This window comes from Malaclemys terrapin, chromosome 2, assembly GCF_027887155.1.
Source record: "Malaclemys terrapin pileata isolate rMalTer1 chromosome 2, rMalTer1.hap1, whole genome shotgun sequence".
Lineage (NCBI taxonomy): Eukaryota > Metazoa > Chordata > Testudines > Emydidae > Malaclemys > Malaclemys terrapin.
In genome coordinates, this window is record NC_071506.1 from 209,225,437 (window position 1) to 209,251,787 (window position 26,351).

The 26,351-nt window shown below is 37.8% G+C and overlaps 1 protein-coding gene across 2 annotated transcripts in view; it reads left to right on the forward strand.

Annotated features, from left to right (window-relative positions):
• CPNE4 (copine 4) overlaps positions 1–26,351 on the forward strand; it is a 327,733-nt gene that overhangs the window by 272,984 nt on the left and 28,398 nt on the right. The window contains exons 10-13 of one of the 2 annotated variants that reach the window (XM_054021033.1): positions 2,557–2,643; positions 6,391–6,450; positions 12,967–13,100; positions 25,092–25,158. In XM_054021033.1, the coding sequence (XP_053877008.1) occupies positions 2,557–2,643; positions 6,391–6,450; positions 12,967–13,100; positions 25,092–25,158 (348 nt within the window). The remainder of the gene's footprint in view (positions 1–2,556; positions 2,644–6,390; positions 6,451–12,966; positions 13,101–25,091; positions 25,159–26,351) is intronic. The other variant, XM_054021034.1, reaches the window with a different exon arrangement.

Genomic DNA, 26,351 nt, shown 5'->3' on the forward strand with positions numbered 1-26,351 from the left:
AAAAGCTTTTCAGTTCACCAAAACATCAGTTAGTGTATTTACCTGATGAAAATGTGTTCTTTCCTTTGTTGGTTCACTTGACAGAAATTTCCTAAGATTATTTATTTGGCTTGTGATACCAATTGATCAATTAGATTTTCATTGCCTGTACATTTCATATTTTAATAATACTTAGGAATTATCTAGAACGTCATCCATAGATCTCAAAGTGCTTTACAAAGCTGGGTAAGCATTATTATCCACATTTTACTGCTGCACAGAAAAGTTAAGTGACTTGCCCAAGGCCACACTATTATTCTATTCTGTATGTTGTTCTACCACCCAAACCGTCATAGAAGCTGAATACCTTCCTGAAGTGCATTAAGCACTGAAGTGGCGTAAGTGACTAACGTGTATTATGTGTGGTTCATCCTCTCCCCAAGGGAGAATTATATGTCAAAGAAGTGCATCTTGCACTTGGAGTGGAAGGTGGTGAAGTTTGTGATGATCTGTTTGGTGTAATTGGGTATCAGAGTTGGGATTAGAACTCCTGGCTCCTATATTTTGCCCTCTCCACTAGAGGTTTTTGAAGGTGCTATTTTGCTGCCTCCATTGTAATTGGTAAACTAAGCAATTTCTTTTTATAAATGCATCCAATACGTTTCTAGGATAGCTGCTACCAGTGAAGATACTTTAATGTAAAATATACTCAGAGCCGAGTGATCAGTGTTTTTGCATTGCAATCACATTTCTTCCCTCCACTTTGCTGCCATCTCCTGTCATGGAGAACTCAGTTAGATTTTTTTTGGGGGAGCCTGATCTATCCTCCTGAGAACAGAAAAGCAGTTGCTGGAGAATTTCCCAGGAACATGTGGTCCTGTGTCTGCCTGTTACCTCAGTCGGAAAATTCATTTCACAAGACAAATAATTGAGCTGTAGGGCAAACTGGGGCGCAGGCAGCTGTACTTCATACAGCTTGGAAATATTTTTCTTGTTAAACTTTTTCTCTTTCTGTTATCAGCGAGGTCACCTGTTTCCAGGAGCCACGAGGCTAGGAGTGCAGTACAGGCAGCACAGTTAGCCCTTGGTGAAGAGAAGGTCTCACATTGCTCTAAAGCAATATCCTTCCCTTCCCCATTAGATAGTTTGAAAGAAATCCTCATTTTCAAATGTTGAATATTCAAAGTAATGGTGTAATTCACTGGTGAGCGTGTGTTACAAGGCCCCCTGCTGTGCTGATCCACAGAGGATAAGAGTTGTTATAGCCTATCATTGCAGCAGCTTGGATCTTTAGCTCAAAATGAAGCCACTTATGCTTTTAGTTCTAGAGGTCCTGAGTTCAATCCCCAGTGTGTTGGCTAAGATGGTGGCTGTCACAATTGCTCTTAGGGCTTTACCTAAAGAACGTTGAAGTCCAGGGGACTATTTACATGCTTAAAATGCATCACATCCTTAAGTATGTTGCAGAGTCTGGACCTAATTAAGGATTTCTTCCACAAATGCACAAAATACAGTAACTTCAAGCCAACATCATTCAATTAAAAAATTGTTCTAAATACTTATTTACATAGTATTGGCCCCTTTTGTAGATGGATTTTTCGTCTTGCCTGGCACCATGTCAGTACACACTCATTTCCTTGAGTGTTTCCCCCCATTTTAAAAAACCGCCCCTGAAATAACATTAAAGACAATATTTTTTCAAAGCTCAGGCCCTAAGTGTGCATGTGTAATAGCTCATGCAAAATGGGGCATATGCAGACAGGTATTTGCACATGCAAATGTGTATGATGCTTGTGCAGAGGCATGTATGCATATTTTTGAAGGTAGTACTTAGAGTTCAAAGTTTGAACATTTGGTCTGTCTTAAGCTAGCAAAACCAAATAACTTTCAAGTTGAAATTGATGTTTCTGCTGCAAAACATTTCAGCTTCAACAAAGCAGCATATTTCAACAAAAAAAAATTTAGTTGAAAACATTCCAGCTACCTCTATGTGGCAGTGGTTATTTAATCTCCTTCTTTTACGTACTTAGATTAACTCCTTATTTTTAACTTCTTATTTTCTCATAGTATCTACAGCATTTAATATTGCTATATTGTAAAAAAAAGGGGTTGAGGAAAGTACTTCAATCTCAGGTCTGAATTGCTGTGTTCTTAGTCATTTAATGCAAACCCTCAATATTATATTAATTAATATGTAGGGAGTAACGTATTTAATGTTGAGTATCAGACAATTTCCCCCAATCATTTTTATTTATATGTGGAGCCACTTTTTCTGAAATGATCTCTTTTTAAAAACCCTCAATGTTTCACATGTAAAACCTGCATGTGTGTACACAGACCTGGGTAATTAGATGTCTGTTTGAGTACTATGCATATATTTGCATACCAGAATGTAGGTGTTTGCACTTGGCCTGGGACTAGGTTAAGATCACTCCTTGTACAGTTAATGTTTAGCCATTTTTGTCTTTGGACCATTTGATGGGTCTTAATCAACTAAAGAGAACATTCCATGCAACCTTAATTAATTCAATTTGTTTACATGAATTGTCTTTCATGCAGTGATTGGTGTTTTCACAGGTACAGTGGGAGTGCATAAACCCCAAGTACAAAGCAAAGAAGAAGAGTTACAAGAATTCAGGCATTGTCATTCTTAACCAGTGCAAGGTACCGGCATTTGAAAGAATACTTTGTCTATTCCTCCTCCCAGTTATTAATAATGTATCTATAAAGATTTTTTGGAAATGGAGCCAGCAAAGAAAATCTAAAGTGTGAAACTAAAAATTGTAACCTGGGAAGGGCAAAGGGAAGCTATTTGGGTTCTGGCAGTGTGTCCTTTCTTAGGCATATTGTATAAAAAATACAACAAAATCTGTCATCATAAGCTGAAGAAGAAAACAGCCCAACTTGAGTCAGAACCCACGTTGAGTTTGACGGGCTGAAAGCTGTAAAAACATATTTTACCTGTAAACTGAGTGCAACTAATATGGAAATCACCAATACTCAGTAAACATGGAATTTTCTAATGACATATTTATAGATTCACTGTTCAAAGTAGAGCATTACTATGGAGAAGCTGGTCATGGCCCCATAAAAAAGTGTTGCACTGAAAGGAGAGGTTCAACCACTTTGTTACACAGGAAGAATACATCATACCCTCCCCAAAATTATGTCTCTTTCTTTTACAGTTTAGAGCAACTTTTCTGAGAACTTAAAGTAAATGGGTTAATTACATTGAGTTAAAATTAATTTTAAAGTGGTTCCTTTAAGAAATGCTGCACCCTGTGGTAATTTCCATTACTAGATGGAAATGGAAGAACTATCGGTAATAATGCAGAAAAAGCAGAAGTGTTCAATAAATATTTCTGTTACGTATTTGGTGTAGCCCTATCATGTGATGAGATCACTCTTTTCAATCCACTAGAATGTAAGGAGGATGTTAAACAGATACTTCTAAAGTTAGACATTTTCAAATCAGCAAGTTCAGATAGTTTGTGTTGAAGAGTTTGAAGAGAGCTAGCTGAGAAGCTCACTGCACTGTAAATGTGATTTTCAATACGTCTTGGAACACTGGGGAAGTTCCAGAAGACTACAGGAAACCTCATGTTATACCAGTATTTTAAAAGGGGAAATAGGATAAGCAAGGTAATTATAGGCCTGTCAGTTTGACACTGATCCCATGCAAATATGATGCTGATACATGACTCGATTAATAAAGAATTAAAGGAGGGCAATATAATTAATGACAATCAACATGGTATTATGAAAAATTGATCCTGTCAAACTAAGTTGATACCTTTTTTTGATAAGATAACATGTTTGGTTGATAAAAGTTAATAGTGTTGCTGTCCTTCCATAATGTGTTTAACTTGGTACTGCATTACATTTCGATTAAAAAACTAGAATGAAATAAAATTAATATGGCACACATTAGCTAGATTAAAATCTGTCTAACTGATAGGTCTCAAAATGTAATTTTAATCTGGAGTCATTGTCGAGCGGGTGTGTTTCTAGTGGGGTTCCATAGGAATCTGTTCTTGGCCCTTCACTATTTAATATTTTTATCAATAACCTGGAAGAAAACATAAAATCATTGCTGATAAAGTTTGCAGGTGACACAAAAATTGGGGGAGTGGTAAATAATGAGGAGGACAGGTCTCTAACACAGAACGATCTGGGTTGCTTGGTAAACTGAGCGCAAGTAAACAATATGCATTTCAGTACATGTATATGTATAATGTACTGTACATGTATACATCTGGGAACAAAGAATGAATGCCGTATTGAGGACTGGGGACTCTATCCTGCGAAGCAGTGACCCTGAAAAGATTTGAGAGTCATGGTGGATAATCAGATGAACATGAGCTCCCAGCATAGGTGCTGGAACTCAGGGTGCTGCCACCCTCCTGCCTTGAAGTGGTTTCCATCATATACAGGGTTTACCGTTTGGCTCAGTGGCTCTCAGCACCCCCACTATTGAAATAGTTTCAGCACCCATGGCTCAAAGTGTGATGCTGTGGCCAAAAGGGCTAATGCAATCCTTGGTTACTTAAACGGGAATCTTGAGTAGGAGTAGAGAAGTTATTTTACCTCTGTATTTGGCACTGGTGACACTGGTGTCCACAATTTAAGAAGGATGTTGAAAAATTGGAGAAGATTTAGAGAAGAGCTACAAGAATTATTAAAGGATTAGAAAACTTGCTGAATAAGTGATAGACTCAAGGAGCTCAATTTATTCAGCTTAACAAAGAGAAGGTTAAGGAGTGACTTAATTATAGTCTATGAGTACCTACACAGGGAGCAAATATTTAATAATAGGTTCTTCAGTCTAATGAACAAGGTATATCACTATCCAATGGCTGTAAATTGAAGCTAGATAAATTCAGACTGGAAAGAAGGAATAAATTCTTAACAGTGAGATGAATTAACCATTGGAAAAAATTACCAAGGACAGTGTTGGGTTCTACATCACAGACAATTTTTAAAATCAGAATTGAATATTTTTTCTAAAAGATCTGCTCTAGGAATTATTTTGGGGAAGTTCTCTGGCCTGTGATATACAGGGAGGTCAGACCAGATGATCACAAGGGTCCCTGATCTTGGAATCCATGAATGTCTGTCACCCCTACCCCACCCCCGCCTCTCCTTCCCTCCCCCGCCCGCCCCTGTCCAAATGATCTTAAGAATGAAGTAACTCTGACACTTAAAACTTCCTATACACTAACAAGTCACTGAGATCTTGTGCCAAGGCTCTTTTTGTTTTAGGATTAGAATTTGGATTTAGAATGGATTAGGATTTAGAAAATGTTTTAGGATTAATTGTCATTTGTAGCCATTAATCTTCATAACTGAACGTTTCTCTTTTAGCAGAGGCTGACAGATAATGTTCTTTTTCAGAGAATTCTGTGAAAAACTACCCTCCTTCAACATTTTCTTAACCTTAAGTGTCCTGCATAGTGATACTATTGGGTTGGGGGAGGGAATAAAAAAATCAGTTGAATCTCATCTGGGATTAGACACTAAAATGTTGTAACCATAAACATGTGACTATTACACAGTGTTACTGTTAAGCAGAGTTAAGGTTGTTTGGATACCCTAAATATCCATACCTTAACATATTGTGATTTCTTTTAAGTTTATCCTTACCACTGAATTCCCTGATTTATTATGTTTGTTTTGGGGATAATTAAAACATTCCTGTAATGTGTTGTACCCTAAATTGCTCCACCTTAACATAGTTTTTGTCTGGGAACTTTAAGGTAAGTTTGCTGATTGGGGGGACTTTAGAACTTTATTTCATTCTACAGTATTTAACAATGTATTTGTCAAATAATCCATGAAGAATGCATAAAACCAAGGATTTGGGGGAATAAAGAAGTAATAGAAATGGAGCCACTCAAAAAAGGAAAAATACTACAGTCTTGTAAAGGAACTAGTGTGCAGACAATCAACATTCCCCAATTACTCTTTCCTCTTGTTGTATAATACCAGTAAGCAATCAAATATGCCATACAATGCAATTATGCATCCATACAGCAAAGTTCACCAGCATGACCATCTATGTGAGATGTTTCCCTTCCCATTCTTTCAAAGTCATGTCTCTGAATTCAAAAAAGTGCCTGCTTCTCTCTCTTAAATCAATGGCAAAATCCCCATTGACTTCAGGCAGAGGAGTGCTGTTCTGTTTTCTCCTTGATGTGCGTAAATAATTTTGGTGGTTTCAGAATGGTTTGTGATGCTTTCTCATCTTCCTTTGTTCCTCTCTTAACTTAGCTTTAAGTCTCTCCCGCTCTCTCTGATTTCTCCCACGCCATCCCCATCCATGTTTTATTTTTCCTTAAACAAGCTGTTTCAAAGTCTGGATCTTTTAGCAATACACAGTTCATCTGAATGTCTTTGCTTTCTTATTTCCAGATCCACAAGATGCATTCTTTCTTAGATTACATCATGGGGGGATGCCAAATACAGTTTACAGTAAGTGTTTTCCTACTGTAATTTCCTTTACTCTAATGAAAGGAACTCCTTTTAAACACTAAATTCATCACTTTCACAGGAAAAAATGATCTGACCTGCCATTTTGTAAATGTATTATTAACAAATTGCTAAACTCTTCTTATAAAATATTTTGTGACTATAAAATAAACTGTGATCACAGTATGATTTTCAAACACGTAACATTTTCATTTTGCATGTTACAGCAATACCACTCAGACCACAGCAACTAAAGTCCATCGTATATATAGGGCCAGTTCCTCAGTTGGTGTAAATCAGTATAGTTCCAGTGACATCGATTGTTCTATGCTGTTGTATGAGAGCTGAAGATCTGGCCTAGAGTCTGTGTCAATAGCTGTGTGTGTGTGTGTGGTCATCACTGAGAATTTCATATGATCATCCTTGTCCTGCCCAGGCTTAAGTCAGTTCCGATTCAGCGTGATCTCCCTGTCAAATTTCTGGTTGAAAAGCTCTTGGGACTCTATGCTTTCAGTGAAATGGTTGGAAGAATATTTAAATATTGGCAAAACATAATAATATTCACTAATCTGATTCTTAGAAATGGCTCAGTCATTTGTGTTGAAACCCCTTCCACGCACCAAATAAAATAAATAAATAATCAGCATGGCATGGAAAATGTCAGCCCAGGTGGCTAAAGTTTGATGAAGTTATAAGGAACTGAAAATAGGGTCTTATAATGGGAAGTTTGGAGTAGTATTAAGTATAAGTGGCGCTACCAGCTTTGCCTGTAATGCATAAATATATGAGGACATAAATGCTAGCTCTGCTGAGGTTGCTCTGGTATTGAGAAAAAAAAAAAGTCAAAATGAAAAACAATCCCTCAGCCAGGAGTGAAAGTAACATAAAAGACTTACCTGTACAGGGCAGGGCCTCGGGCAGAAGGGGCAGGGGACTCGGCAGAAGGGACGTGGGGCCTTGGGTGTAAGGGACGGGGCTGGGGGTCAGCTTCCCCCAGCCAGCCCATCCGCGCTGCCTGGCCCATATCGGCCTACTTTCACCCCTGCTCTCAGCCAAATATTATATACCCACTACACTCAACCACATCTAATTCTTGGACTTTTCAGGCCTTTCACTTCCAACCCACTATCCTTGTCCCCAGGTACTATTTGTCTAAGCATCCAGTACAACGAATGTCATAATTTTTGCTACATCACCATTTTTAAAAGGGACTCAACCTTGCTCCAATTTGTTCATGTGAATTTTTTTCACCCACTGTCACTTCTGTGCACAAATCATTTAATTTTCTCACGCCAAAAATGTCATTTTTTTCACTGTGCAATTCATTCATGTGCAAATGGATTCATTGTGTGTACGTTCTATCATTTGCACTCTCAAGTAAGACTATGCCACACCATTTAGTTTTGGAATTCATGTCAGTGATTTATTTGTAATCAATGCAAAAACACATGCCTTTTTTAATGATCTAGCATCTTGCTGTTAAGATATGCAGAGATGTTTGATTCTGCATTAATTACTTAGGCTCCTACGCTTGCACTTGTCAAAGATGGCTTGCTGAAACACTATAGATCTATGAAATCCATAATCATGTAATCAGAAAGGTGACCGTGTACTCTGAATTCTTGTACACCATTATGGAATGTTAATGTCAACATAGAAATGAGTTCCGATAAACCACAGTGATATATTGCCCTCCTCTTTGCTAAGACAGAAGCAAAGTTCACAAACTCGTAGTAAGTCATCCAACCCTCTTTTTGTTTTAGGATTAATTATGTTTCCGTTGAGTTCATGCAGTGTACAGATAGTACAATGCAGCTGTGATCTGAAAGGACATTTGATGGGGGGAGGGAAGCTAAGATGCTAAGCATAGGTTTGGGAACAAAAAGCTATAGTATAGTGTTGCTGCTAATTTAAAGCACTAATGAGAGCTTTTGTAACATCATGCTGTGTGCTCTTGGGATACGTTGTTCATCCATTGTGGTTACATAGTTCATAGTTAGAACAAACATCTTAGAGAACCAAGAGTAAACTTTTTTTGTTGTGTTTTTTTTAGAATGATTTGTTGAGAAACTTTCTTCTAGGGAATTTTGTCATCAATAGTGCAGATTCCACATGGTTACTTCTGTGAGGCTTTTATTGCAGAAGTCTGTATCAGTGATCTGACAGAGTTCCCTGCTAGGTTTGAGAAACAGTCAGTAGAAGTTGGCAAAGTTAATGGGTTTACAGTCAGAAGACATTCTCTTCACTTTAGGAAGTATGGCAGAAAGGATATGTAACACCCATTTTAAGAGCTGCAACTGAAAGTGTGTACAGGACTGCTTCTGGGTCAGACAGGTCAAGACAATAGGACAAGCTGATAATTTGCTGACTGAGCTGGTAGAAGGCTAAGCAGGAAATTATCAGTGCATTAAAAACACTTTTACACGGATTACGGAAATCTTCCTAAGGGTGTATAATCTTTTGCTGTGGGATACCCATATTGAACAGTGGGAGGTGATGGAAGTGCCAACACCTGGGACATTTAAAGATACACTGGACCAAACACAAGCAAATATGTTGTAGGGAAAAAATCCTGCCTTGGCAGGGGGTTAGACAAGCAAATTCCATCCCTAATTTCTGTGATTCTTTCATTTAGAATCAGAAAGCTTCCCCACATGCATGCAGGCTTGGTGCTACCACGCAAGACTGAGTGCCTTAAATTGTCAGTCAGGAACATTAAGAAACTAGAGCTGCTACATGCTGCTGTTTTGGAACCGTTGCAAATATCATTTCGGCTTTGCGTAGAAATCCTCCTCTCAGCGAGAGACAGGATCAAAACTGAGCCTTGGCAACACAATGCATCAGCATATGAGTGGCATTGTTGTTTCTTGTGGAAGGTTATTAGCAGCGCAAGAAAAGAGAACTCATCACTCATTCCCCCCATATCCCCAGAGGTGCATTTTTTAAAGCTTAAAAACTTTTAAAGACCTTTCTGTGTTCAGAGAAAACAGCTGATTTTATGCTTTGCACATTTGTGGATGGAGCTGTAGTTGTAGTTAATGATGGAAGAGAGAGAGAGTATTCCTCTTCTACTCAGAATACAGTGTATGGAGCATGTGTCTCTTTTGTTGATACCTGCTGAGAAGATTGTACCATGCAGCAAAATCACAAGTTTAATAAAAGCATCATAATAGGAAATGAGGGTATTCACAGTCTGTAAATACACAGGCATTAAGTGAATCTGTACTACAAGGACAATTTCCAGTAAAGAAACGCGTTTCAATCGGGTTCCTGCCTTCCCACCCCCAAAAACACTGACCACAGGCCTGCCTTGCTCACTAAGCCTGCTGCTCATTCTGACACCACATGACCTTGGCAAACAGTCATTGCAAGAAAAAGGATTTGTCCAATTCCCTCTGGTGCATGTCACTGCAACCTCATTAAGAGTCTCTTTTTGGGTTATCAGTGAAAAGGCCAACATCTATAGCATCTTTATAGCACCTGTCCCTTCTTTTTCTGGTACATGAGAAAATGTTTGTGTAGGGAGTAGAACAGCAATCATGTTTTTGTAATCTATGCAAAATCTTTAAGTTAATTTTATTTCAGAGAAAATATAAAAGTTTTACTAAATAATCATATGCATCCATAGGCCAAGATTTCCAAAAGCAGATGCCTTGTGTCTTTGAAATTCAGCAGTTGAGAGCTGCTAGGTGCTTAGCATTTTTGAAAATCAGACCCCTGATTTAGGTGCCTAAATAGGAATCAGACTCCTATTTTTAGACACATGCTTTTGAAAATATTGGCCCACAGGCCTTGATCTAGCATATTTTGCGAGGAACACAAGGTTGTTGGGATTCATACAAATGTGAGAGACCATGTATGGACACAGGTAAGATTAAGCAATAGGCATAGACACCATGTAGAGTCTCTACTCCCTTTCATATCTACTTCCTTCCAAGGTATAACAAGCCCTGGTTTTGGGTGGAGAATCTAGAGCTGATTGGGAATTTTCTATCAAAAAGTTTCAACATTTCTGAATATATATTTTTTAAAACTTTCTGTTCTGTGAAAACAAGACCATAAATTCATGTCCTGGTTTGTAAGGGCTCTTCTTTCTTCCCCCACACCATACCTGCTTTCACTTTTTCTTTCAGTGGGTCCGACCTTAATTTGGCATAAACCAGGATAGCTCCATTGACATCAATGGAAGTATGCCAGTTTACACTAGCTGAGAATCTGGCTCAATGTGTACAATGCAAACAGCTGCTCAAAATGTTCTGAGTGTGTCTCCTGCTATTATTCTTGTTGTGCTTATCAACTGGTTGTCAACAGCCCAATCTCCAATAGCTGTGGCACTGAAGATTTTAATAGGATCATTATTCAAAGGTGTGACTAGCTGGCAGCTTGATTCTTGATGGTATAGGTTCAAAATGTTATGCATATAAGGTAAAAAGTGGTGAATTTTCTCTTTATTACCTTAGTTTGTAAGGGGAAATCTGTGGGGAAAAAATCAGGACTAACAAAATCTCTGGCAGGACAGCTGCACAGGTTTACATAGAGAAGTGGGGCTGAAAGGTAATCCTATTTCCCACCTAAATTATATTCATTTCTCCTAATAGATATGTTAGTCATAGAGGTGACTGCAGTTGGTCAAGGAAGCAGAGATGTTCCCAGGCTGATCAAACAAAGGACTGCTTGGTAGCATGACAAAAATATATGTTCTTCCAATCAGATATCAAGGGGCTAGTTCTTAAAGATTTAAAGAGGAGGAGATACTGAACATAAAACAGAATCTGCAAACAACATTCTGGACCACAGAGTGGAAAATGAGCATCAGTGGTGTGAGGATTAAAAGTTCTGATTGGCTCTCACAACTTTTAATGACAAAGACTGAGATTTTCAAAGCCATAGATTTGGATGCCCCAAAGCTATTAAAATTAATGAGAACTGGGCATCAAAAGCTCTTGTCGTCTTTGAAAATCTCTGCCAAAATTTCTTCAAGTTACAAATTCCACAAATCCTACAAATTCCAAAAATCAAGACAGAGGCCAACATTTTCAAAACTAGGTGCCTAAAGTTAGTCCCTGTGACTTGTGCTACCAAATCACTTAGGCCCTTTGAAAATCCACCCTTAGACAAATAACCCAACACAGAATGTGTGCCTGTGATAGAGGTCTTCAGGGGAGCTACATGTTGCTAAAGGGAAATATCATCTAATGGTCTGAGCACAGGACTAGAAGCCAAGACTTTCTGGGTTCTAGTTCCAAGTATGACACAACTCCCTTTGTCACCTTGGGCAAGTCACTTAAAGGTGAATTGAAAAGCAAAACTGAATTAAGTGCAGATTTCTCTGCTGAATACACCGCTTACCATGTTTTGTGGGAAAGGGGAAGCAGAAAATATCTTTAACTATAGGGTTGTTAAAAAATATATATTTCCCTCTGTGAAATCCTTTGGTTCCTCTTGGTTCACTGAAGAGATCCCAGAATGCAACATTGCAAATGTCAGAAATGTCATTCCAACTCATGCTGTCTATGATTGTGATGTCACAGAATGATTCATCTGGAATGTCATTAGCATCCAGGAAGTACAAAGAGAATTTAAAAAAGGAAAAACAGAATTTTTAAACGGTTCACTGTAATTCAGTGCTGGATGCCTCCCTCAACCTACAGTGAGCACATTCAGCATAAAAATCTGTGCTTAACTTGATTTTTGTTTTTGCCTTGTAATCCACCATTAAGCTTTCTGCCATCTGCAAAATGGGGAGGGTTAATTAAGTTAATGATTATGAAATTCTTTGAAGATGAAAAGCACCGTACAAAGGCTAGTTAGACTGTTTTACGATTATAATAATAGCAATAAGCAGTAACAAAGGAATGAAGAAAGGAATCTGACACGGTTTGGAATGTTTTTGTTAAGGGATTTTGACTCTATACAGATTTTATACTAGAGACAGATTTATAGACCGGGAATCACCTGACTGGAAAGAATTTAATTAAACTCAGAGAATTTAGGGCTAATTAATTAGGTAGGTTTATATTAGAATATAATTCCCTAAATGGAAAAATTATGTAATTCATTGTTTTTCCACTTACATAATTTCAGACATATATCATACCATTATCATTTACTTTAGATATACTTATATAATAGTTTTGATGTGATTGAATTTATTTTATAACTTCCTTTGAAGGGTTAGCCAGAAAAAAAGCATTCTAATACAGGAAAGAACAGTATTATACTTACGTATACAACCTAAACAGCTTCATTACAGGCATGCACATCTCATGTAGTTTCTTAGCTAGAAAAAAAAAATTGTGATATAGGATGTTCAGTCTAATGATGCTCTTTATGCTGATTTCTACACTGCATGTGACAGTGCTACAAAAGGAATGTTATTGCAGAATTGATTAATTGGTTTCATTTTTGTTTTAAAACTGTGGTATCCAGCAACTGCATATGATAAAGAAATGTGGCAGATCTGGACATACCTATGCACCATAACATCTACATAGAGCAACTGTTTCATTTCTTTTCCAGGTAGCTATAGATTTCACAGCATCAAATGGAGATCCCAGGAACAGCTGCTCTCTGCACTACATCCACCCGTATCAGCCTAATGAGTACTTGAAGGCATTGGTTGCTGTTGGGGAGATTTGCCAAGACTATGACAGGTAAATAACCATGTTTGCTAATAGAATTGTCTCTAGAAGGTGTTTTAACAGTATGGAACCAATGACTTCACATTGCTGGCTTCAATAATTTAATGTTAGTCACGTACAGGAATCCTTATGGGTAAAAAAAGTTTCAGTCTACAAATACACTGACACACAGTTGTATGACACACATTTTAAACTAGTGTTTCTGTATATTTAACAGAGAGCATCTATCTCTAACATATATCATTGGTTTGTACAGAAAATGTCTTCACTGTCTGCTTCTACATGCTGAATTACATATTTGGGAGCGTGGTAATCCTTTTTACACCTGCATGACTGTTTTATATATGCAATGTAGGTATCTTTCCTGATATGCATGTAAATGTGTATCTGACTACTTGACCCTCTGAGAAAGTTGTGCACCCCTGTTGATTTCAAATAGCTCTCCTGCCTCTGTCAAATAGATTGGCCATTAGTAAATCTAAATTACCCAGAAACCCCCTTTAAGTATTCTTTTGTGTGTGTGGCTGTATAAAGTGATTTTATACAATGATTCTTTCCAAAAGCAACTGTTCCATTGGAAAAATTTTGACCAGCTCTAGCAAGGATTTTTATTTTGTACCTGCTTGTATTTCGCCCAGCGTGCTGTGAGCACTTTATGAATTACAATAATAATTTTCTAAAGAAGATAATATTATATTTTAAAGAGTAAAAAACCAACCACCAGTTCACAGAATAATCTTCATATTCCAACATAAGCTTATTATGGCAGGTGTAGCACTGTGTTGAACTGCAGCCTTGAATTATTTCTCCCTTAATGTCTTTGAACTATTCCTTCAGGGGGGGACTGTGAGTATCTTCACTATTAAATTTCATGTGCAAAAATATGCAAAAAAGAAAGAAAGAAAAAAAAAAGACCTCAAACTTAGGTGAAAAGCCAAGAGCAAGAGAAAGAGATTGGACGGGTGAAGAAAGTGAAGGACAGAAAGGAACAGATATGGGAAGGAAAGATAGAGTAGTATCTCACATGTATCGAGCTGGAGTCCTTGCAGGTACAAAAGGGTCAGATGTCCCCAAGGGTGTGCTAAGGTCTGGGTGTCATGATAATATGATGATTCTTGAGGCTCACAAGCAAAGTACAGGGTCTCTACAGAGAGTCAGAGGCCTGTCTCCCTTTCCTCCTGGAATCTCCCAGGAATCCATTCTCCACTTGATCCCCAACCAAGTCTTTTTTTAAGGATCCCAAAAGGGGGAGATAGTTGGAATAGTGCATCCTATTATTATTTTGTCCACCATTATGCCTAGTTTCCAACACACTAATTTTGGTCCATTAATTTCCAGTCTCAGGCTCCTCTGGTGTATCAGACGTGATCTCACCACCATCCTTTGGTTGTTTCAGTAGACCTTTTTGATTGAACTAGTCCAGTCTGTCTGTCTTTGCTGACTTTTATAAACAATTTTATGTAACAAGCTGAGTTGAATTTTTGTTACTTTGGTCAAGTTAGAGTACAGGCCTTCTGCCTAACAGATCTCGGGTGTTGTGAAATGAAACAGAAAATATTCACTGAAACCACTGCAAAATGAAACCACTGCAAAATGAAAGTTTTGCATAGTTCTGGTCATTTGTAACATTTCCCCTTCTTGTATCCAAATAGCACAAGTGAATCAGTATTCACTAAAGTGTTTCTTGTGCCTAATACTTAACAAAAAATCCTTTTTTGGGTGTGTAAAGAACTTGGCAAGGTATGGATATTATTTACACCACCTTCATTATTAGAAAAACTATAATAACTTTGTAGTTTAGTAGAAAGCCTGGGGCAATTGGATGTCATTGCACCAATCATTAACAAGTGGCACGAATGTCTTTTATAGGCTGTGGTCAGCTTGGTTGATATCACAATCAGATCTTCTTGTAACTTCAACTTCTGTACAGGTCAGCCCAGTATAACAAACCTCTGAGTAACTAAAGCTTCCAATTAAGTGTTGTGGTTACATCCCCTAATGCTCTGAAGTATTCCCTGTTCATCCAAAAGTCCATTTACCTATGCTTCAGATGTCCCTGAAACAGTGTTACAGAAATAACCGAATATGATCAAATAGCCATTCGTTTGTGTAGAATTTTTATGTTATTTTTAGTAATCGCTTCAAGTCATGTTATCATTTGTAATTGTCATAAGGGGAGGAAAAGATGAAGTTTATAGATGATATAATTAATGGCTAAGAAAAAATAGTAGTTGATAAGATATGCGGGAAGGAATTTTCCTCCAGGGCAGATTGGCAGAGGTCTCTGTAAGGGGAAGATGTGTATTGGAATCTGATTGAAAAGAGCCTGTTCATACAGTCTAAAATAAAGTTACATTGTTTAAAATTCCGCTCCATCTACACAGCTGAATTATGAGAAATTTTGTAAATGATTCCACATTAGTATAGTTTTTTTTAATTATAGCAAGTGTGGAGCAAAAGAAGTGGATTGGATTTGAAAATCTGGCCTTGTGTTTGAAATGTTGAAATTTGTATTTTGCGGCTTGTAAATTACATTTCTAATCTCCTGCCCCCCTTAATCAAAGTCTCTATTTTAATTTAAATATTTATTTTTGACTCTCTTCCCTGATTCAACAAAATACTTGAGCTCATGCATAAATCCCAGTTACATCAATCAGACTGAAATATATACCTAAGTGCTTTGCTAAATAGGGATGGAGTTAACATATGCTCAAAGTTAAGCATATGCTTAACGGCTTTGCTCAACTGGAACCTTTATTCTTAGTAGTGGATTCAACATACCTCATCAGACTATTCAATATGGTCCTAGATTTCCTTTTATGACTAATTTTTACACAACATTTTACATTTATACCCACTTTCAGGCCCCGCAACACTGCCAGAGGAATATCAAGGGACCTTAGTGAAAAGAAGAATCAGGTTCCATATAATCAAATTAACATTTATAACTTTAAAAAAGATGAAGTGTAAATGTATTTACAATTTTTTAAAAATATTTGTCACATCACAAAATCATGGGACATCTCATTCTGACTATACTGCTACCATTCTATTGTGTTCTCTCTCCCATAGTTTTGTAAAGTATTTCATAGTAAGCAGTATCCACTTTACTCATTCTAAAAGTTGGAAATTTCAAAAGTTGATACAAAATTAGTTTTAGTTTATATTTCTCTGCTTGTTCACCTTCAAAGATAATCGTCTATTTTTACATTTCAAGATGTCCTTGAAACATATGGAAGCAGGGTTATATCTGTCCTCAGATACCAACACCTTTTTTCATTTATGCAAATAATCTTCTTAATTCTAAATCCACATATTGTTCCTGAATACTAAAGTACCAAATTGTAAAATACAGGTGTCCAGCCACCTCCCTAATGGCTACTAATGAGCAAAGAGTAAATAATTCCAGCTAAGTGCAGGAATAATATATGCTTAGAGCAGTGCAAAATGTTCATAACGAAAATCCAAAACCCTTTACAAATCCAACATCTTGGCCAACATTCATAAAAGATTTGAAAACCCTTTAGGGTTTGATCGTGTTCCCATTGCAATTGTGGTGAGTTTTGACATTAGCTTCTCATACTTGCAGAACATTGTTAGTGCCCGGTATATAATAATTCTTATTGATTATGTACTGTTATTAATTAAAATAATAATTATTATTGCCTAAATATTTTATGCCTGGATGACTCAAACTCACCTACTCTGACTGAATACTAAATCCTAAAAATAAAACTTCTAAACCTAGAACCAGCTCACCCCTTTTCTCCAAGGGCACCTTGCAGTTTGTCATAGATGCAACCTTAAACACAAGTTAAGCAAGTTCCATTGGAGTTCCATTCATGAAGCTAAGCACTTGCTTAAGTGCTCTGCCTTTAGGAGGGAAATAAAATTTCTAAGCTTAGTTCATAAGATCTAGTTTTTAATTGGAATCTATTCCCATCCCAATATCTTAAAATCAACAGATAGATCATTCTGTATCTATTTTGTACCTGCACTGTGGATGAAGAAATACAATGAATACCTTTGCTGTAGTCATCTGAAGAAAACACATTAACAGAATTATGTCAGAGACAAGGAGGAGAGCAGAAGTTGGCTTTGGTTGTAATGTTAATATAATACTAATTACTTAAATCTGTGGCCAAAGGGTGTTTCTTTTAATTAGTAAGTTTTGACTGTATGCAACACTTACTTTTTTATAAATTCACTACTTAAAGCTATGTTAAAAAATTAATCTACCCATGCAGCTCAATAAATAAAAATATTGTTAATTATTGAACATATCTGTTTATCACTCTAAGTACAGAGGCAGCCTTTCTGGAGGCTAGTAAGCAAAAAAGATTATCAGACAATCTAAATAAGGTTAGAAACCATTGTGGGAAAAGAATACTTTCATACTTCTTGAAGCATGTATTGCACTACTTTAATAAAATGGAAAGTGAACAAAGAAGTATAAAAACAATACTCTTATACACCCAAGGTAAACAAAATCCTTAGCACATGCTTAGAGTTAAGCATTTGGCTTTAACTGGACTTAAGCATATGCTGACATGATATGGTGAGTCAGGGTCAGAAACTGAATTGGAATAGATGGTATTTTTAAATAGTCATTGGATTATATACTAGGTACTATATTAAATCATCCTTGGACTAGATCCTCAGGATCTTGGCCATCACATATTGTGCATGCACACTCATACACATATATGGAGTGATCACCATTACAAAGCCTTTATTGGCTACCATCATCACAGTGTATCTCGGTAATTAGAACAGGAAATCTCTATGATAATTATGTGGTCAATGTTTGTTAAGATTGACTTTGTAATGGTTTCTCTGGTACATATTCAACTCCACTCCTGCCCATGTCTCTGCTCTCATTTCTTACTGCTCTCATCTTCACCCCTGTTCAATGCTGGTCTCCTTGAAATTCCTTATCAGAGTCACTTCTTCTTCAAAATTCACAAATGCTAGCTCATGTCAACAAAATGTACTGCTTTCTCCATGGATAAAACAATAGAAGTGTTGCTCTAAGAGAGAAATTGCCTCTGGGGTCTCCAATTTGGTCTGTATCAGAGGGGTAGCCGTGTTAGTCTGAATCTGTAAAAAGCAACAGAGAGTCCTGTGGCACCCTTACTTCTGTTAGTCTCAAAGGTGCCACAGGACCCTCTGTTGCAATTTGGTCTGTGTTATCTATCTATTCAGCCTGTTCTCCTCAGAGCTAGAACTTTGTCTTGTGCGATTCTTAGCACTCTGTCAGCATTCACAAGTAAATAATAGTAGATGTAATTTGTCTAGAGGTGATTCCCTCCAAAGAAAGTGACCTGAAGAGCAGATCCGAATAACTCACAAATGCAGTAAAAAATAGTGTAACATAGATAGTCCGATACATCTACTGTGGAAATTAGGTAATTTCATAAATCTTTATGAGTGGCAGTTCATTTGGCTAAGTATCGCATCAGCTTTGTGTCTGATGCATCTTCCACCAGCATGGGACAAACTTAATGATCTAGTAGATCATCCCCATGTTCCTATTTACAAGTTATATGGAGCTTTCAGACTAGTGAATTTCTTCCCTGCATCTTTCAAATATATAACAAGTTATTTATATTATAATCTGCCCCGTAGCTCCCCTCAGTTATACTAGCATTTAGCTGAGCTGTACATTTATCCTGGTTGGAAACCCATCAGTTCACAGAGGAAAAATTTTTTCCAGTACTTCTCATGCAAGTTTAATCAGTTACTGTAACAATAGTGAACACCTTTTGTCACAGAATAGCATAACAGAAAGACGTGGGGCCATATTGCCTGCTCATTCATATCTTTATCACCTCTTTGGAGTCAGTGGGGTTACACAGGTATAACTGAAAGTGGTGTTTGGCCCTTTATTGCTTAGATTTGCCCTAGGAAGATGCAGTATTCCATGCCACAGACCTCTGAGTAGTAGTTTGTGTTTTGTTCACATGGACACTGATTGCTGGTTTTTGTTTGACTGAAATGATGAAGCCAAGGAAAATGTGTTTTAAGTGTCCAGAAATAAATATATGCTCTCAGTATAGTAAATGTGGCTGATTCAGGAGTTCTATGGTGAGAATTTGACTTCAACAACAGGCAAATATATTGTAAAATTACTTTGATTTTGGATTCCAAATCAATAGCTTAGGGGATGGGTTTTAGGCAATTTTTTCCTAGATATTGGATAGGGCATCTAGTTGAATACCTAATTATCAACATGTTTTATTTCTGATTTTGCTGTATCTGTTTTTATTATTTTCTTCAATCTTAATGTCACTGTGATTTCAATTGAATTACACCAGCAGAGAATTTGGTCCTCTTGGGTCACAGAAGGGTCACTACAAATACTTCTCTTCTGGTCATCCTAGAAAATTCATTCCCTTACAGGAGCAAATTAAAAATCTCTCTTGCACAAATATATATGCCTAAATATGCTCCTACTTTCCCTAGCTCCCAGACACAATGAATTTTCCATCTGTTTAGTTCTGGTAGAAAACAAAATTAAAATGAATGAAAAACATTGTAGGGAAAAGTCATATCATGTCACTCACATCACTGAAACTCTAAAAATAATGTAATTCCACCCCTGCTTATCATGGTACAATGAAAAAGGATAAAACCCAATATATATATATATATATATATATATATATATATATATATATATATATATAGCAATGCTTTTGCTATGTGGTGCAGCATTATGTACAATCTGGAACTTTAAAGCTGTCCTATTTACAGGCTCAGTGAAATTTACCCAAAGAGTAGGATATCCTCTGCAAGACAGGTGGAGTTCTAAGCCTCCAAGACAGAAGGGTTGTGAAACTGTCCTTTGTGTGGGTTTGGTATCAGTTTACTGTGCAATTCCATTGATCTTCCAGTGCAATTTAGCGTTAACCCTTTGGAAACTACAGAGACCCATACACATCCTCCTAAGAACTCACTTGACTGGCAGTCAATTGCCAGTGTTTTAAAGATTAGTAAGAGCCCTCCTATGGTCTCATGGAGCACCCCAAACTCTTTCTAACAATGCAGTCCCATTTCTTCAACAAAGGACGTTTGCTAAATTAGGTCGTTTTACACCTGCAAGTATAAATCAGGTCACGGCCAATTTATTTATAAACTAACAAGGAAGCTTGCCATTTTGGTCTCACCTCTCCTATTATGCCATTTTACTAGGCTATAATCTAGCACGACAATCTTGTCTTTTTACATTTTATCACCATAACCTTTCATTTCCCTTCGCTCATTTCCCACCTCATTTACAAAGGCTTCTTTGCAATAGATATTTACACCTTTTTTTGCTTAGCCTATGAATTTCAGAATTCATTTGGTATTTTTGCGCTGCAGAGCTTTTTCAGTCTTCTTTTAATGATGATCGGGGGAAGTTTAAGGCTATTGCATTTGTTAGATACTTCATTAGTAGATGTCATTCAGTGGCTAGCTTCAGGGAATTTGTTTTCCCCTTATTCATTAATTATGCCCCTTGTAGGTGAGACTGCCATTACCTTCATGCTCTTGAAGCCCTGTTTTATAAATTTATATTATTCAGCAGATTCCAGCTCCCCGAAGATGACTAAGAAGCATTTTGTAATTTGTTGCATTTCAAATACAGCTATACCTAAAGCTGATGCATGAATGTTAATGTCTAGATTTTGAATATTTATGTAGAATTTCTCTCTGTGTCCAGCCAAACAGTGCAACAATAGCCTTAATTTATCATACTTTTAGGTCCTCGCAGCAGTTTTTGTATTACAAGAACTAATGTCAACCCATTCCCACTGCTCCATGGAAACCTACCGTGCATTATGGGCCAAATCCTCAGGTCCATTAACCTCAATGGAAGTTTGCTTAACCAAGGACTTACTAAAAATTGGGGGCTCAGTTGTACTTAACAAGTACTGTCCTGCACTGGGAGTGATTTGGCACCACACAGAGAAGAATACAATCCCTCTGAGTGCAGAGGGACTGCTCCTGCTGCCACACTCCTCCACTTGTCCTCATCCAGCCCACAAGCCCTGCATCTAGCAGCATTGATGTCTGGCAGAGACTGAGTATTGAGTCATAGCCCACCTCTTCCCCACCCCTGTGGGAGCATAGGGGATACAATTGTGCCCAGCTGCTGTGCAGGACCATGAGAGGTGAAGAAGGCTACTTGTTCCCTCCACCTGCTGCACAAGCATGGAGAAATTGGACCCAACCTGATCCAAACCCAGGTCATCATTATTTGGCCCTGTCAGACATGCAGATCAGCACTGGGTATCCTAAATTTACCTAACTCTGATTGTGATGAAGGAACTGGAAATGTTAAAGTATTTAAAATGGTTGCTGTATTTTCTTTGGAGCTACAGCTAATCCCTTGTAAGCTGTTGTGATTCCATATTTATTGGCATCAAGACCTTCTGAGATAAGTACTTAATAATACACTCAGGAACATGATTCACTCATATGGTTTAGGGGATAAAATACTTAATTCGGCTCATTTTCTTCCAAGTCATTCCCTAAACATAAAAGATGACAGTTTTAATGGAGTTTAATGATGCTTCTCTCTTTTGCCTTTTTGCTCTTTTCGTGGTTTTTTAAAAAATTAAATGTGTAATAGGAATTCAGCTTTTAATTTGGCAATTTGAGGTGTCTATTTAAGTGAGAACAATATTTGATATTGTCATGGGAAAATTTACTATAACAGAGAGAGTTCAAACAACAAGGAGTCCTTGTGGCACCTTAGAGACTAACAAATGTATTTGGGCATAAGCTTTCGTGGGCTACAGCCCACTTCATCAGATGCATGAAGTGAAAATACAGGAGCAGATATAAATACATGAAAGGATGGGGGTTGCTTTACCAAGTGTGAGGTCAGTCTAACGAGATAAATCAATTAACAGCAGGATAGCAAGGATACCAACAGAGGAAAAGTAACTTTTGAAGTGGTAAGAGAGGGGCCGATTACAGACAGCTGACAAGAAGGTGTGGGTAACAGTAGGAAGAAATTAGTAATGGGGAGATTAAGTTTAGGTGAACACTTCAATCTCTCTGGTCACTCAATAACAGACCTAAAAGTGGCAATTCTTCAACAAAAAAACTTCAAAAACAGACTCCAACATGAAGCTGCAGAACTGGAATTAATTTGCAAACTGGATACCATCAGATTAGGCCTGAATAAAGACTGGAAATACCTATTGTGGAGGGACACCACTGAAATCAAAGTTAGATTTCTTTCTAAAAGGTGTTCTCTAGATCCATCACAAGTTTTGGGACTTGATGCAGTAATTGCAAGGTGAAATTTTATGACCTGTATTATGTAGGAGGCCAGACTAGATGATCACAATGCTCCCTTCTAGTCTTAAAATCTATTCAATCACAGCAATACAGGGTTTAATTTGATAAACCAGCCACGTTTAATCATTGATATAACACAAAATTTTTCTCCCATTTTGCTGTGTCTTTGATTCTTATTTCTTATCCTCTTAATGGGTAGCTGACTTCTAATTTGCATCTATTATAAAGGGTTTCCCCACTTCCAGTAGTGTTTAATCAAAGTGAAGGCAATCAGGAGATGGTTGGCATAAATTTTCATTGCCCCCTTTGGTTATGACTGTTGGAATGAATGTTTCATTACCATGAAAATGATTCATTGTCATATAGGATAGCATATGGGACACAATATTACATTCCCCCAGATTCAAACAGCAAGTATATTTCATAGCAAGGCAGCAATTCATAAGAGCTTAGCCCTCAGGTGGGAACAACTTTTACTCACTACAGCCAAGCCATTGTTAGGCACCATTGATCTGGGCGTGATGACTATTTCCACGCCCCATTGTCAATCCCCCAAGCCAGGCAGTCCCCAACATCTGAGAGGTTTTTTAAAAAAATACTTCCATTTTGCTCCTGCTCCCAAATGATTGACAAAAAATACCATGGCACCTTTCAGGCAGGATGCCCGACTGAGTAGTGTGACACCTGTAGTGGGTGCTGATATATTTCTGTGAGTATGTCTGCAATCATGAGTTATTCACTAGATAATGTCAAGGACTGACCACAGAGCCAATTAGAAGTTCTGCCCCAAACTGTGCATTTTTGGGGGTTCCCAAGATAGTAACAGAAACTCAGCCTCCTGACTATTCCGTGCAGTCTTCAAGCAGAGGTAGCTGAATCCAAGTCAGCAAAGCACTGATGCATGCATGTTAATGACTTCATTGGGAGTTAAGACCTTGTTTAAAGTTAAGCATGTGCATAAATGCTTTGCTGAATAGGGTGGATTTAAGAGCATGTTTAAGACTAAGCACATGCCTAAATGCTTTGCTGAAAGGGGGCCAAGATCTCATCACAGTTTGTCATTTTCCATATACTATATGGAGAGAAAGGGGTCTGTAGCATCTGCAAAAATGAGCTCTGTGAAGCAAGAAGGAAATGAGTGGCCATGTAGTCTCCTGGTCTCCTGAATCAGGATCTCTCTCTCCTCCATCCAAATGATCAAACTGGAATGAAGAACAAGGCATCTCGTTGTAACACTTGGAAGCAAATTTACCATGACATTAAATATACCAGCTCATCTCCCAACCTATGTCTACTGTAAAATAAAATCTTTGAACAGATTTTAGTAGACACCAGTCAGATTACAGATGGAAACCCTCATGCAACCTGCAACTTGCGGTAGGTAAAATTTCCCCTTTTGTAATGTTGCCAGAAGACACTTCCCACCTGGACAGTTCTATGAACCCAAATCCAAACACCCTTAATTACACAATCCTCCCTTCATTAGACTCTGTCATTGGGAGGAGGATGATTCTGTCTCTTGTTATCTGGAAGAACTATGTTGTCATAGATCTTACCTATATGAAAATTATTTTTAAAATATTGGAAGGAACCCAAGCTACCCTCAATCATGGGGCAGAAAACAGAACAGGACTATACTTACTGTGTATCTGTTTCCCCACTTGTGGGGTGCTCCAAGACAATTTTACTCCTCCAGTTAGTCTCAATCTCCAAAAACATTACATTTTTCACCTGACATTCCTCGCCAGTTTCTTTCTGAACTTCACTGGTACACTGTCTGACTCCCCTCTTCTCTGCTTCCTGTCTCCCATTTCTCTTGTCACAAACCTCTTTCATTTGTACTTTCTCTCCATCACAGAGGTTGTGCTGTTTCTACTATGAAACAGATATTCCTACTAGTCTGAAATATAGTCATTACTGACTTATTGTGGGTTTTTTTCAATTGGTCTCACATGATGGAATCTCCATTTTTCTTTCTATTAGGGATGGGCTGTGTGATGGGGAAGTGCATTTTTATGTTGTGCTAAATTTATTTCAGTGTGCTATGTTTCATGGAGGTGTCCTGTTGGATCTGGATCGGGGGCGGGGAGAAGAGAAAGAGAGAGCAATAACTAGCAGTTTATTATGGGTGGCAGCAATGACCAGCAAAAGGCAGGCAGCCACCAGCTGTAGAAATAAGAGAGGAATTGCTAGAGTTGGGAGCATCTGAGAAGTTGTAGACTCCGTCCAGCAAAGATTTACTCATATGCCTAATAGTATACATGGTGAATAGTGCCAGTAGAGTCAATGGGGCTATTCGTAGTGCATAAGGTTAATCATGTGCTTAAATCTTTCCAGGATCAGGACCTTGATCAGCAACCTATTACAGTAGGCATATCAAATAACAGGACATAATCAGAAAAGAAAACCAAACGGCATGTCAGAATATAGAGTATAACAGTCCATCTCGGATAAAAGTGTCGGGAATCTAGTAATGTCTGTGTTTTAGGATGCTCTGATAAACACAAGCAGGAATCTAAATGTGAGAGTAAAGGGTGACGTTTCTTGCAAACATAAATAACGGTGACCAAATGACATGTATGATCTAGCAGCCTTTTCTGTGCTCTTCTGCTTTGTCACCTTTTTCATGGACCAATATGAAGGAATAAATGTTTAGCGGAACAATGTACATTTCTTGGTGAAAAAAACCCTTTTTTATTTTATTTTCAGTGATAAAATGTTCCCAGCCTTTGGTTTTGGAGCCAGGATACCACCGGAATATAAAGTAGGTGTACAGGTGAATCTTTCTAACTTCCATGGTTTATATGGCACAACGTATTGCTGTTGGTGAGATGGTTTATCTTTGGGGGCAATAGTTCCCTCAGCTTGTTTCATTCTGATGGCTTTCTGCTCAAGATATTACCTCGTTACATACACAATTCTAAGAATCAGTCCAAAATTAATGATGTTACATCAAAAATAATGTAATGGCATTTACACACACACCTTTTTTTATGAGGTTGACATGAGGATGTCTGTGCCTTATCTTTCCAAGTTCAGATTAGGTTTTGAGGAATATTTGAGAGAAATATTTTGGAACCATTAAAAACTTGTTAAGGTCTGATATCACAGAACCAACAATTGGAAGATTCACTTTCACGTTGGGGCTGGTGCTGATGCTTTCAGAGGATGTGATTAAGCCTGACGCTGTTGCCGAAAGTAATGGTCTTAGTAATGCTCAAAGTTGTGGAAATTTTGTGTGTCCAAGGACTGTCATCAGTGCAAGGAATGGAATGCAAGAAAATATCTATGCTAGAAAGAAGTGGTACCCATGTGAAAAGAGTGAGGACTAGATTGATATTGAGGCTAGAAGAGGTGAACATAAGAAAATAATATCTGCAGGGGGGATAATAGAGTCAGAAAGGTACCTGGAGAAGAGTGAGGTCTGAGAACAGAGAGACAGCTGTCCAAATTCTGTGTTGCTTGTGTAAAGTGGTGTGGAGAGTAACCATACGATTTTCCTGATCTGATAAGAAACACAAAGCAACCTAATGATTCTGCACTGTTTAAATCAGGTGCAATCTGGGAAGAACACACCTTGTGAAGACAAAGCCTACACAGCAGATTTCTTCTCAGGATAGTACTATTGCATTGTACCCCATGCAGATGGAGGAAGGACAAATTGTGACAATGCCATTAGGACTCAGTTGTAAGGAGCACAAACCAAAGGTCTGATTCACTATCCACTGAAGTCAGTGAGAGTACTTCCATTGGCTTCCATGAGCACTGGATCAAGCCCAAAGTGTGCAGTGCATTGGCAAACAGCAAAATGCGTCACAGAAGGCATGCTTATCTGAGAGGCTACTTAGAGGACTATTTTCAGAGTAGCAGCCGTGTCAGTCTGTATCCATAAAAAGAACAGGAGTACTTGTGGCACCTTAGAGACTAACAAATTTATTAGAGCATAAGCTTTCGTGGACTACAGCCCAC